Source organism: Podarcis tiliguerta (assembly GCF_965153285.1).
Source record: "Podarcis tiliguerta genome assembly, chromosome: 3".
Lineage (NCBI taxonomy): Eukaryota > Metazoa > Chordata > Lepidosauria > Squamata > Lacertidae > Podarcis > Podarcis tiliguerta.
The window spans coordinates 61612787-61627263 of NC_139536.1; the positions used below are offsets into that span (position 1 = coordinate 61612787).

Sequence of the window (14477 nt, forward strand, 5' to 3'; positions counted from 1 at the left end):
GTTCATTAATTTCTGTGGGTCTATTCTGTTGTTATTGCTGTTTAGTCATTAGTCGTTTAGTCATGTCTGACTCTTCGTGACCCCATGGACCAGAGCACGCCAGGCACTCCTGTCTTCCACTGCCTCCTGCAATTTGGTCAAACTCATGCTGGTAGCTTCGAGAACACCATCCAACCATCTCGTCCTCTGTCGTCCCCTTCTCCTTGTGCCCTCCATCTTTCCCAACATCAGGGTCTTTTCCAGGGAGTCTTCTCTTCTCATGAGGTGGCCAAAATATTGAAGTCTCAGCTTCAGGATCTGTCCTTCCAGTGAGCACTCAGGGCTGATTTCCTTAAGAATGGATAGGTTTGATCTTCTTGCAGTCCATGGGACTCTCAAGAGTCTCCTCCAGCACCATAATTCAAAAGCATCAAACCCAATAGTTATAGAAATATGAATAATCACTCTAGATGTTACCATTTTGATTTTAAACAGCTTTAGATTTAGCTGAAAACCACAATCCTGGCAAGAGATTGAAAACTATTGGCTGACAGGACTGTGACATCATTGCTTAGATTCCACAGCCACTGCAGATCAGTTTGTAGGCTATTCCATTTGGAGTTTCTGTTTACAGCCTTGGCCCAGTATACCTGAAGGAGCGTCTCCCCCCTCATCGTTCTGCCTGGACACAGAGGTCCAGCGCTGAAGGCCTTCTGGTGGTTCCCTCACTGCGAGAAGAGAAGTTACAGGGAACCAGGCAGAGGGCCTTCTCAGAAGTAATGCCCTACCTGTGGAATGCCCTCCCATCAGATGTCAAGGAGTTTAAGAACTACACAACTTTTAGATGACATCTGTATCAAGAAGTTTTTAACGTTTGACGTTTTATTATGTTTTTATATTCTGCTAAAAACCACCCAGAGAGGCTGGGGAAACCTAGGCAGATGGGCAGGGTATAAATACTACTACTACAACAACTATTATATTATTATTATTATTATTATTATTATTATTACTACTACTACTACTACTTTCATTGATATCTCTGCTGTCAGCTGTCAGGTCCCATAATCCTTTCACAATCCATTATAAGGGAGGAAGGTGAGGCATCTGCTTTTCCAGCTACAGTTACTGAGCTGAACTTTCACTTCTCTCCCCTTTCCTAATCAATCTGTTGCCACTTTTTATCAGATGCAAAAATCTCACCTTGAGGCAGCAGACCATCTGAGGATGAGAGGCTCCACTGTTAGAGACATTATTCTTTTGAATAACTGTTGCTGGAAACAGCAGGATGGGAGAGTGTTGGCGTGCTTGCAGTCTTGCTACACACATCTGGTTGGCTACTACAACAAGATGTTGGCCTAAAGGAGCCAAATGCCCTGATCTAGCAGGCTCTGAAAGCATTCTGGGAAAGAGAATATGAAATCTGAGTGAAAGGATAGTCGATGGAAGGTGTATAGCATTCCATGTTGGGTGGGGGACCCCTGGGCTGGGTGGGGTGAAATGAGATGAGTGCAAAGAGGGAAGGACTGTCTAAATGGGGGGGGGGGGGAGTAGGGAGAGGATTAAATCTCCTTTCACTATCTTGCTAAAAACTAGTGGGTGGGAGGGGAGAAATTCCTCCTCTCCAAAACGGTACCAGCTAGGCTTAGGACAATGCTTTAATTTAGATACTGATTTCCCATCTCAGCAAAAGAAAGGTGATGATGATTAAATTTCTATATGTCCCTTTATCCGAGGAGCACACGGCAGTTTACCATTTAAAAATACAAAAATAAATAACATAGTAACAAACAATGTACCCTCCTCCAGTTTAAAAGGCCACAAATTGTTTAATTAGTCAAAGACCTTGGAGAAGATGAATGTTTTTGCTTGGTGCCTAGCGTCATCTACCCTGTAGGCTCTTCGGTCACAGAAAGGGGCTGTGGCAGAGCACAAACTTTTCACTAAGAAGGACACAGGTTCAATTCTCAGCAATTTCAAGTAGGGCTGGGACTGACTCCTGCTGGAAACCAAGGAGAGCCACACCACTATGGTGTTGATTAGACCAAGTGTTGTTGAACTACAACTCCCATCAGCCCCTGCAAGCATGGGCAATAGCCAGGAGTAATGGGACTTGTAATTCAGCAATATCTGGAGGCCCAAACGTTCCCTCAGTAAACAATACAGAGAAGAGGAATGGAAGAAGCAAAAGTCCTTAATTATGTGTGCCATTTTGTCATATTTCCTTGCCATGTTTTTCTCCCTCCCCTCAATACTACCTATTGAGGCACTACCACTCCCCCACCCACCCATGTCTGTTGGATCCTTCCCCATCCAACAAACACCTCAGAACCTGAACCCACTTCAGTTTCTTCGTTTTCATTCCAGAGACATACTACTACCAACAACAGGTCAATGTAGCCTACACTACATTCCCCACAGGGAAATTAGACTCCCCACGCTCAGTGGGAAGTCTAGTCAACTAACTATCTTGTTCATTCACTCTCCCTGGGTGCCTAACAACTAAAATATCAGTTAAAACCAGGCGGAATCTTATGCCCACACCAAAGGGACGACCCATTATGACCACCCCTTCATTTATTTATTTGTTTGTTTGTTTGTTTAATTTTTATACTGCCCTATACCCGAAGGTCTCAGGGCGGTTCTAGCTAATTGTCCAAGCAGAATCTCAAGGCAGCCTTCAGACTTCTTCAAGGCCCTGCCAGAAACTAGAGCAGTGGGTGGCACACAAGCCCAGGAATCAGGGCAGGTAGGCAGCTTAGGTGGAAACGGCTTGCCTCGCTGCAGCTGGCCAATCTTTGAGACCTCTTGAAATGCTTGGCTTGACCTTGCTCCTGTTCAAGGTAATTGCCATGTAAGTCTCTCTGTTGTTGAATATCAGCTATTGAAGAAACACTTTCTACGGCTGCCAATGTGCATTTCTCATGTACTAATTATATGGTACAATGGCATTTCTTAAATCCTTTTACGATTGTGAAAGAAATAATGGGGGGTGTAAGAGAGGCATATCATTAACTAGCCGGAAAGCTTGAATAAAGAACAACTTTTATGTTGTTGGTGCACAAATAAACTATTAAATAGAAGTTTCAAAATAAATAAATACACATTTGATGTGTGAAAAAGAATCCAACTCTGAATTTTGTTGTCATTTGCTGCAGTAACTGCTGAGTAACATTTAAAGCCTTCATTCTTAAAAGATAGGGTGTGTACTAAATTTGCTTATCATTCTGGTAGATAAAGTGCGCAATCAGCATTTAACCATCTGAGGGTTGATTGCGTATTTCTAATCCATCTGATTGGAGCAGGAACCGGCAAGCCACTCCAGTATCCCTGCCAAGAAAACTCCATGGACAAAGACAACAGGCATATAGTGCCTGGCAATGCTCTGGTCCATTGAGTCATGAAGAGTCGGACACGACTAAACGACTAAACAACAACAACAATCCATCTGATGTCTGTATATTCTCTCACCTGCAGGTTTGGAGAGTTGCTGATTGGTTGTGAGCTTTGATCAGCACTTGAATGATCAATACTTTTAACCTCCAACAGCAGTGGCGTAGCGTGGGTTGTCAGCACCCGGGGCAAGGCAAGTAATTTGCGCCCCCTAACCTAAGGGGGCAGAGAGCTGCGGGTGCGAGTGCCCCCCCCTCAGATGTTGCGCCCGGTGCGGCCAGCCCCCCCTGCACCCCCCACGCTACGCCATGTCCAACAGCCTGTGATATCTTCAGTAAAAAGAAAGAACCCAGATGGTGCTGGATAAATGGAAAAGGGGGGGGGGACTCCTGAAATTCATAGGTATTAACCCTATAAGTAAGGTAAAGGTATTTTTTCTATGGGACTTCTGAGGTTGTTTTAATTAGACCTTTCTTGTAGCAATCTACAGGAGAGGAAAAACACAGGAAAGACTCTAAAAGGAAGTGAAAACGGTATTTTTTGCTATGGAATATTTCAAGGATCACTTTGTTAGAATAGCAGCTAGCAGCTAGAGGGTTAATCCCAGCTTCCTTATATAAGCAGACCTTGGTTGCTGCTGTGTCAGGTTACATACATTTGCTCTGACAGCTTTCATATGGACTACTTAAACATTGGAAACTGTTTAAGCTGTTTCTTCATATAGCACATTCAGGTAAAGTTAATATTTTTAATGTCTTAGATTATTTTTCATAGAACCATAAAATAAGGAATGTAGGAAAGAGTATTTAAGATTATAACAGGAGGTTACCATTTTTAAGAAAACCTGTTTTTCAGAGTCTCTAGTTATTACAGAAGCATGTTTAGAGGAAAGTGTCGGATATATTTGTTGCTGTTCTTAAAGAGAAATAAGGCTAAAAGCACAACACTATGCATGTTTACTCAGAGCAGAAGAAAGCCCAGATTTTCCTTCCTTAAAAAAAGAACAAAATTTATAAACTGCTTGATTCATCTAAGCAGTTTTCAGAAAGTACCTCCTTCCATATTTCCATTTCGGACTAAAACAAAGGGGCGATTTATGGTGCATAGAAAGGTTTAAAAGTATAACTGTCAATTTCTTTAATGCCGATCTTGTGAAATACTCTTAGTTTCAAAATAACTGTCCAGAGTCCAGAAAGAAGTAACTGGCCAGAGTCCAGAAAGGGATGAAATAATCCACATGATAGTCATGTGATACAAGTCAGCTGATACAAGTGTGGACTTTGCCATCCCTTTCCCTCTCTTTTCTTAGCCTTATTGGGACTTTTTTCCTCTTTGCAGCAGACGAGCCCAGCAATGATTTCTTTCCCATCCCCATGGCATGTTTTTGTTTATCTCCTCCTGGTGGACCCAGGGGCCTCGGCCTTGGACAAATACATTGCAGCAGTATACGAGCACTCAGTCGTAGTGGCAAAGCCCACCGCAAAGCCTGTTTCTTCTGAAGAGGCATTAAAACTGATGAACAAGAACATGGACGTCTTGGAAGAGGCCATCAAATTGGCCGCAAAGCAGGTACTATTTGAATAAAGTGGCTTGGTTTATCCTGTGGTGGAGAGATCATCAGCATCGTTTCTTTTGACAGGGTGCACACATCATTGTGACTCCTGAAGATGCCATATATGGTTTCAGATTCACAAGAGAAACACTTTATCCCTACCTTGAAAATATTCCTGATCCGCAGGTCGACTGGATTCCATGTACGGACCCAAAAAGGTGTGTTCGTATTTTGTTGGTTTCATATGCAGTATTAAAAAACAAAATGAAAAAACGCCCTATAAAGGCACTTCAGTATGGTGGCTTCTTCCATCCTTGTGGTCAGTGTTATAATGTAAGTACAGCTTCAAATAAAGGTGTTTTGGAGAAAGAGAGGTGAGAAAGCACCTGGTAACTGCTGGGAAGTCACATTTATGGACTGCACAATCTAGATGGCTGATTATCAGCAGGCAGAGGATCAAAATCAGGACTCCAAAAACCCTGTATAGTAGATTCGACTGGGAAATGGTGACTGTTCCAAGCTTAGCCCGTAAGCTATGTCACTAAACAAGTAAGTCCTGAAAGACCTACACTGGCTCCCGGTACATTTCCAAGCACAATTTGAAGTGTTGGTGCTGACCTTTATTTTATTTATTTTTTATTTTTTTTAATTCAAAATTAAAACAAAACATATTATCCAAAAATATATCATCCTTGTCCCCCCCCAATTCCCCCCCCCACAACCCCCCCACCCCCCCAACTTCCCTCAGTTCCAGTCTGGTTTCTCTGAGACTGCTGTTTTCTGCATGTTACAAAGTTGTATAGATCCTCAAACTATTTAGCTGATCACTATCAATAAAAAGTTTGTGAATGTTTATTCAAAACCTGTCAAGGAGTCCAGTTCACTTTGTTGCGTCTTCAAATACTTTGTAAAGGGTTCCTATTCATCTTTAAAGTCACAGTTATCCTTGTCCCATAGCTTATATGTCAGTTATGCCAGTTCTGCATAGTCCTATTACGTTTCCAAGCACAATTCAAAGTGTTGGTGCTGACCTTTAAAACCCTAAACAGCCTCAGCCCCGTATACCCGAAGGAGCGTCTCCACCCCCATCATTCAGCCTGGACACTGAGGTCCAGTGCCGAAGGCCTTCTGGTGGTTCCCTGCCTGCGAGAAGTGAAACTACAGGGAACCAGGCAGAGGGCCTTCTCAGTAGTGGCGCCCGCCCTGTGGAATGCCCTCCCAGCAGATGTCAAGGAAATAAACAACTATCTGACTTTTAGAAAACATCTGAAGGAAGCCCTGTTTAGGGAAGTTTTTAATGTTTGATGTTTTATCATGTTTTTAATATTCTGTTGGGAGCCACCCAGAGTGGCTGGGGAAACCCTAACTCTCCCCTAACACCTCATACACCCAGACATACATGCTTTACAAATAATATAGCAACATTTACTTCTTTGCTGTGGAAAACCTACAGCTTCAATCACAGCTTCCAACTGCACACTTCTCAGGGCCAGAAAACGCAAGTGACAGAACAAAAGAGAGGGTGCTTTCATTTAAAAAAAAACATTTTGTGATGGATATCATAAGCAGCTGAGCAGGAAATGAGTTGAAAAATAAATATTTTGTGTGGGAAGGCTTTTAGAGGAAGCTATGGTCACTTAGGCAGGAATGTACTAACTGGCATAGAAGATAGCAAGAAAGATTGCTCTTGGAGGCTGTGAAGGAAACCAACTGGGAAGAGTACCACTTCCCTGCTTTCTGTGTATTTTTTTATTAATAAACACTTTAGAAATGTTAGTTGGTTGTGGAATGTAATTGTACAGTATTTGGCTTCATAATGTCAGAATGTTGGGTTTAAAAAATAAAATAAAATAAAATAAACTAGCTTCTGAAACCATCCACAGTGACATGTGATGCTTGAGATGAGCTATTTATTTATTTTTATATCACATAACCCTGAATGGGTGGTTATGCTACATAAATGCAGAACAGAATGGGAAACTTAACAGACAGATTTTGCTTATAATACAAAGTGCTGGTAGGGTGATGCTGGAAGGAGTTTGGAGTGGAGAAGGAGGTTAAGCTCCACCACCCCACCCCACTCCACCCCAGTTCTCACCTACCCACTGTGGAATCAACTTTTTAAGAAAAGGGAAAAAGATGTGGTGCTGCAGTAATATATGTTGATGTGCAACATGTTGTTTTGTCCCATTTGCTTGAACCTTTTGAGGGTCATATTAAATGCTACATAGAAGGTAAGGATGCTGCGATGCCTTTAAGGAAGAACAGCAACAAGATGTTGCCAGCTTGGATACAGGAGCAGTGTTGGGAGGGTCCACTTAATTCCCCACCTCCCCCAAGCTATTTTTCTAACCACAGGGGGAGAGACAACTCCCCATTTGCACACATTCAAAGCACATGCATCGACTGATGCACATGGTGTTTTTTTGACATGGGAAGGGGGCAGCGAGGGATAGAGCAGACAGGGGTAAGCTGGTTTTATGCACGTCCCGCCAATGCGTGTGGTGCCTCAGAGCGCAATCCCTGTGTAAATTGTTGCCTGTACACATATCTTTTACCCACAGATAGAAAAATAACAGCTCAGATGAGGTAATTTTGAATGGATAAATGGCTGGAGCAAAAGGGTCAAACATCCCCATTTCTCTAACTGACGTCCTCCAGTGGCTGCGTTTTATTTTGAAAAAATTGGGCGACATTTATCTCTATGTAAGGTCTAGTGTGGCCCAGATTATGTTTTCTACCTTCTGTCTATTTAGGGCCCCTCCAGATGGGTATTCTGCAACATGTCACTGATGCAGTAATGCTTCATTAGTGGTGGGTTAGGGGACGACCCTCACATTGTTTCGCTTTATTAGCTGTTCTGCAGTGCTTCCTTTAGAGCCAGGGCTTTTTCGGCTGTGGCTCTGATCTGGTGGAACACTCTGTCACAAGAGACTAGGGCCCTGCGGGACTTGACATCTTTCCGCAGGGCCTGCAAGACAGAGCTCTTCCACCAGGCCTTTGGGCAGGGCACAGCCTGACTCCCTCCTTCGGCAACCTTCACAGAATCTCTAGCCCGATTGGTTGCCATCAGTTTGATTTGAATTAATTTTATAATGAATGATTTTAGAGTGTTGTGTTGTACTGTTGTACTGTTTTATTGTTGTTAGCCACCCTGAGCCCGGCTTCGGCTAGGGAGGGCGGGATATAAATAAAAATTATTATTATTATTATTATTATTATTATTATTATTATTCCTCGATGTCACTGCATTAGTGCTGTTGGGGGGAGGGGCATCCTTGCACGATGATGCAACAAAAGTGGGACCAAAACAAAAACACAAAAACTGGAACATTTGTATAAAAGGTTGTGGGATTTCAGCAAGACGCTATGGGACGTCCAAACAACCCTGAAACTTTTGCAGGCTTAAACAATATTGAAAGCAGGATGGCATATAACTGCCCTGATGTCCTCCTTAGCACAAATCATCCTGAATGTGTAATAAAATGGAAATCTGAAGGGGCCCTTTATTTCCTACAATCTGGAGGAACATGGGGTTGCTCTGCTATGAATGTTAGCATGTTGCCCCTCCATTCAGGAGATTCAACTAGGTGGTCTCTCTTCCTCCGAGTCCTTCATTTCTCTGCTTTTCTCCGCTTAGATTTGGACCTGCCCCAGTGCAAGAAAGGTTGAGTTGCCTGGCGAGGCACAACTCTATCTATCTGGTTGCCAACATGGGAGATAAGCAACCATGTAATCACACAGACGCCAAATGCCCTAGTGATGGTCACTATCAGTACAACACCAATATTGTCATGGACTCAAATGGAAAACTCGTGGCACGTTACCACAAGGTACCGGTAATTCGTTTTTACAAACTGGGTATCAGTGGCCCCCACCCATCCCCCGGTTATAATATTGTATAGGGTGGAATTGTTTTATGAAGTGGGAAGAAAAGGCAAGAGAATGTAGGATGCATGCCACATTTTGCTGTCTATTGAAGAGGTCTTCTGCTGCTGTTTTATTCTGTTCGTTTTACGGGCCATTGTATTCCTTTTACTGTACACAACCTATTATTCATTTTTCTGTTGTGGGTTATCCTCCTGTGATTTTGCAAGTCATTTAGAGGCTCCCATGTGGGAAGCAACTAATACATTGAATACATAATAATGATCCTATTTTTATTAACAATTTATGCACAGACTACACAATAGTATAAGAACACACTGATGGCATTGGCATAGAAAGAACAACCCCGAAAGGTGGTTCAATTGAAACAAGAATAAAACCTTTTTAAAAAAGTTTTTTAAAAGTTATTTTAAAAATAAAATAAAATATGCTTTTCAGGTTTATACATTTCACTAATTTTAATTTCATTTTAACATTTCAAAATTTGACTTCCTTCCCTCTCTTTCTGCGGTTCCTTATATTGATTTTTTATGTCTTCTGCATATCCAAATTTACTTAATTTGCTCATTTATCCATCTACTTTAAATATATACTCTTATAAAACTGCAGGTTATTACAACAATCCTGCCAATGTGTTTACCTGTTCACAATTTATCTGTCAATTTTCAATATACCATTTCCATTCTTTTATAAAAAGTTTATTATCTTGATTTCTTATTCTTCCGGTAAGTTTGCCATTTCTGCCTATTCCATAAATTTTGGTATCCATTCTTCCTTATTTAGCTTTTCATTAATTTAAATGAAAATTAAATAACTTGCAGTACACTTTGTAGGTCACTTTTAAGTACAATAGTTTCTTCTTAATATACCCAAGTACCTTAATGGTTTGTGGGTGGTGGTTTGTTTGTTGTTTTTTTAAAAAGGTGTTATCTTTCCACAGTTCAATCTCTTTATGTCGGAACGCCAGTTTGATTCCCCCCCAGAGCCTGAATTGGTGACCTTCAATACTGCCTTTGGGAAATTTGGTCTTTTCACCTGCTTTGATATTCTGTTCCATGAGCCTGCGGTGACCCTGGTGAGCAAGCTGCAGGTGGACACCATCCTCTTCCCAACAGCTTGGATGAACGTTCTCCCACATCTGACTGCCGTTGAATTCCATTCAGCATGGGCTATGGGCATGCGTGTCAATGTTTTGGCATCTAATACCCATAGGCCTAGCTTGAAGATGACAGGTAATATACAGTTTTCAATAAGATTATGTATAACTAGTTATACGCTAGTTGGCTGGCCTCTCCCATCTTAGGACCCCTCCAGATGGATGTCTTTGTTTTTGTTTTTTGAGTGTGCCTTCTGCAAGGTCACACTGATGCAATAATAAAGCATTCAGGGTGGAGTTTTACTGAGCTGTCCAGAAATCATTCTGCTTTATTAGATGGTGCTTCCCCAATGTTACTGCATCACTTGCACTATAGCATAACAAAAGGGGGACAAAAAAATAAACTGGAACTTTTGCGGCAGAAACAGTTGCAGGATTTCAGCAGGGCATGCACTGATTGGAAATGAAGTAGATGCCAAGAGTACTTTTAATGTATTTTTAATCTTTTGTTGGAAGCCGCCCAGAGTGGCTGGGGAAACCCAGCCAGATGGGTGGGGTATAAATAATAAATTATTATTATTAATAATATTATTCCATTAGCATGATACCACTGAGAACACAAATCATTATGAATACACAATAAAAAGAACAACTGGAGGTGCGCTTAGTATGCCCATTCCAAAATTACCGTATTTTTCTCTCTATAAGACACACCAGACCATATGACGCACCTAGTTTTTAGAGAAGGAAAACAAGAAAAAAAATATTCTGAATCTCAGAAGCCAGAACAACAAGAGGGATCGCTGCGCAGTGAAAGCAGCAATCCCTCTTGCTGTTCTGGCCTCTGGGATAGCTGCGCAGCCTGCATTCGCTCCATAAGATGCACACACATTTCCCCTTACTTTTTAGGAGGGAAAAAGTGAGTCTTATAGAGCAAAAAATACGGTAGGTTTGGAAAAGTTCATAGGACTTCTGAGTTGTGATCATGGCAGACTGGCTGTATTTGGCTCTCTTTTAAACAAAGGCAGACAATTTTTGCCTCTGATTTGGCCTTTAGTCGCTATAAGGAGCCTCTGGGCCCGAGCTGTAGCAGAACTTCTGCTTGATCAGGTTGTCAGCGATGCCAACTGGGGGCTTTAACTTTTGTTTCTTCACTGGGCTGAGTCTGGACCAAGAAATCTGTTTCATCCTAAGTCTGGGGAGGAGGATATTTGTCTCAGTGTTCCCCCTGCCTGACAAAGTGATAATCATCACACCCAGATTGAAAGGAGTACAGCATGTGGGTTTTGGGTGTGTGAGAGTATGTGTTGGTCAACTTAAATGGGTGCTGTCTGCGGTTATGACAGGGCAGGCAATATGAAGCAGCTGCTTCTGTCTTTCTGTTTTGTGTCATTCTTAGGCAGCGGCATCTATGCACCGGATGGATCCCGAGCATATCATTATGATGCAGAATCAGAGAAGGGGCATCTTCTGGTTGCAGAGCTCGATTCCCATCCTTCTCTTTCTCCTACCCATCCTGCCCCTGTGAACTGGAGCTCGTATGCCACAACTATCAAACCGGTCCCCAAAGACGGTGATTTCACAGGATTGATTTTCTTTGATGAATACTCTTTCTCTGAACTCGCCAAAGAAGCTGGCAATCTTACCGTCTGCCAGGGAGCTCTCTGCTGCCATTTGAGCTACAAAATGACAGAAAAGCAAGAAAATGAAGTTTATGTGCTAGGTGCATTTGACGGCCTTCATGAGGTCGAAGGAAATTACTACTTACAGGTCTCTTTTTATCTTCTTCTTATGAGGGAAGATGGGATCTCATTTTTATTCATCATCGGAGAGAGGGGAGAGAGGAGGAAGTTCTAGATATATTGCCGTATATTGCCATAGAAACATAGGTCGTGATCTGGCTCAAGTTAAGCACTTTTAATATAATGTCCTACAAATTTCAGCTGGAGAGTTGAATTTAATTTTCCAGTTTAAATTACTGGAATTCCATTGCTTCCCAAGACGGAGGACGACAACAACACAACAAAAATATGTGCTTCCTTCTTGGCTGGCTCGTGCCCACAATAAAGGAAAGAAGAAAACCTAATTCCAAAGTCTTAGTAACTTGGTTGTAGCTAGGTGAACTTGGAACAAAGTTCTGATGAGTTCAGTGAGGCTTACTCCAAAGTTAGTGTGCACAGGGCTGCAGTCTAAATATGGCCTTCTAGCCCCATGAAACGCTGTCACTGATAATTAAGACTGTAATTGTATTTGATATGTTTAGTTTAGTTGGTATGTTTCATAATTCTGGAGACCAAGGTGCCTGTAGTTGTGTGTGGAAGTACACTGGAAACTAGGTGAGGGCTGTCAAATGTAAGAAATCAATGTTGGCTTTTTGACTTCTTACATTTGACATTTGTAGAATGTTCTTGTTACAGCTAACACCATCAAGGAAACTTCTTGAATCAACTGAGTAAGCAGTTGGGTGGGTGGGTTATTTATTTATTTATATTCAATTTATAGCCTGCCCTCCCTCCCAAAGGAGTCCAGGGCAGCAAACCACAATTGATAATAAAGCATATTTAAAAACAATCCCAACACAGATATGGACTGGGAAAGATCTCTACTTTAAATGCTTGTTGGAGGAAGAAGGTCTTCCATTGGTGCCAAAAAGACAACAGAGATGGAGCCTGTCTAATGTTGAAGGGGAGAGGATTCCAAATTATTAAGTGCAAGAATACTAAAGGCCTCAGTCCTACATGGTGCAGAATGGACTTCCTGATATGGTGCAGGCCTCACCTGCAAAGTGCAGTGATCACCTGGGTATTTAAAGGGTACATAGCTCATATAATACTGTATTAGTACTGCAACAGTTCTTATTGTTATTATACTGTAACCAACTTGGTTGTATTTTAAATCAGTGTCATGGTTGTGATGGTACAGCAGCAGTAAAATTTATATTTATTCTGAGTGCTCTCCCAATGCATTGCTCTTCTTCCTTTTAGATATGTACATTGCTGAAGTGTGCAAGCACAGACCAACAGACCTGTGGCCAGCCTGTGACAACTGCTCATACCCGCTTTGATTTCTTTTCTCTCAGTGGCACATTTAGCACTAACTATGTCTTCCCAGAAGTCCTGCTCAGTGGAGTTCAGTTGGCGCCTGGAGAATTTCAGGTAGGGCGGTGCTTCTAGCAAATGTTTTCTGGCTGACATGGGAAAAAAACTATGCCTGTATGGTATCAGAATGGAAACAAATTCCTTTAAGGACGTTATCATAAACAAAGTTCAGGTGGCTCAGTAGCCTTTTCAGGACAAGAGTGGGCTTCTGAAAGAAATCCTGCTACCTCTGTCGTGCCTTCAGCTGTACAGGGAAATCTATGGGGGCCACACAGACTGTTGAATACGGCCTTGGTTATTAGGCCAGGAAATTTACTAGCATGGATTATTATTATTTTTCTGGCCTACTAAAAAATGTCTTCTACCAATTGGCTTGGTAGAAATTATCTATGATAATTCACTTTTCTGAATGGATTTCTACATATATTTGCCTATATGGTTCCACTAGTGCAAAGGGAAGCACCAGCACAAACAGAAATTCCTTCTCTTCCCCTCCAGTACACACTCTGCACCATCTCCCAAACCAGTGCTTCTTTCCAAGGGGACGCGGGGGTACGCATACCCCTGAACATTTTGTGAATCTTTGTACTTTTGTCCATTTACTGTATTTATTTTTCCCGATTTGAACTATGAAATGATGATTTATTTATTTTTTGTCAAAATGAGAGTACCCCTAAACATTTTTTTAGAAAAAAAGCACTGCCCAAATCCCCATAGGGTCGGGAAAAACCTCCAGAACAGATTTAAGAGGGACATGTGTCCAGAAGGAGGGATGGGGGGAGAATGTTCCATTGTGCGAGGGAAATTATTGTGCTAACAGAATGTTCACTTTAGTGCTATGTTGCATAAAACCTATAATATTGATACTGTGTGCAACTATTACTTTGTAACTGTTCCCTCCTCGTTTTGTTCTCAACTAGGTTTTGAGTGATGGGCAGCTGGTTACTCATAATGGTACATCGAAGCCAGTCTTAACGGTGACACTTTGGGGCAGGTGGTATGAGAAGGATCCTCCACATCCCTACATACTCAGTGGGGTTCCTTGAGATGTTCTGAGCTGGACAGTTCACAACTGTGAAAGAACGCAAATTGCTTTTTGTTGACTCTGACATGACTGGGCTGCTACAGCTTGCTGTGATGGTCACATAGATTCTTTTGCTTAGTTGTTGACCGTCAAATCCCAAAGAACACAAATTCCTCGAAGATTGCATTAATAAAGGCCAAAGAATTCATTTTAGCTACTCATCTTTTATTCTTCTTCAAACAGGAACACTTTCTGAGTTTCCATTTTCTTATTTCTGAAATTCCCTGGGGTCCTCAGTTGTTCACTTCTATCACAGAACTAGGCTGCTGCATATTATGTGCATCATGAATATTCTGGGAGAAAAAATAGCTCCAGTGACAATCTTATTTTGATGACGTTAAGGTGATGCTGCACTTCACAGCTGCAACAGGTCATGGACTACGGCGA

The 14477-nt window shown here is 41.9% G+C and overlaps 1 protein-coding gene across 2 annotated transcripts; it reads left to right on the top strand.

Moving 5' to 3' along the window:
- Positions 1 to 3267: 3267 nt before the first annotated feature.
- VNN1 (vanin 1) lies at positions 3268 to 14243 on the top strand. 2 transcript variants are annotated; one of them, XM_083435040.1, is made up of 8 exons: positions 3268 to 3456; positions 4711 to 4941; positions 5012 to 5142; positions 8565 to 8757; positions 9753 to 10044; positions 11308 to 11678; positions 12893 to 13063; positions 13927 to 14243. In XM_083435040.1, exons 2-8 carry the CDS (start codon positions 4726 to 4728, stop codon positions 14050 to 14052), a joined length of 1500 nt encoding a protein of 499 aa, XP_083291166.1. In that variant the 5' UTR covers positions 3268 to 3456; positions 4711 to 4725; the 3' UTR covers positions 14053 to 14243. The 2 variants fall into 2 exon arrangements, with proteins under 2 accessions (XP_083291166.1, XP_083291165.1); XM_083435039.1 differs by lacking the exon at positions 3268 to 3456 and adding an exon at positions 4017 to 4105.
- Positions 14244 to 14477: the final 234 nt, after the last annotated feature.

Coding starts and splice junctions, on each gene's coding strand:
- VNN1 (XM_083435040.1), top strand. CDS start 4,726: ATGATTTCTTTCCCATCCCCATGGCATGTTTTTGTTTATCTCCTCCTG. Junction 5,143..8,564: donor CCATGTACGGACCCAAAAAG/GTGTGTTCGTAT, acceptor TTCTCCGCTTAG/ATTTGGACCTGCCCCAGTGC. Junction 8,758..9,752: donor TCGTGGCACGTTACCACAAG/GTACCGGTAATT, acceptor ATCTTTCCACAG/TTCAATCTCTTTATGTCGGA.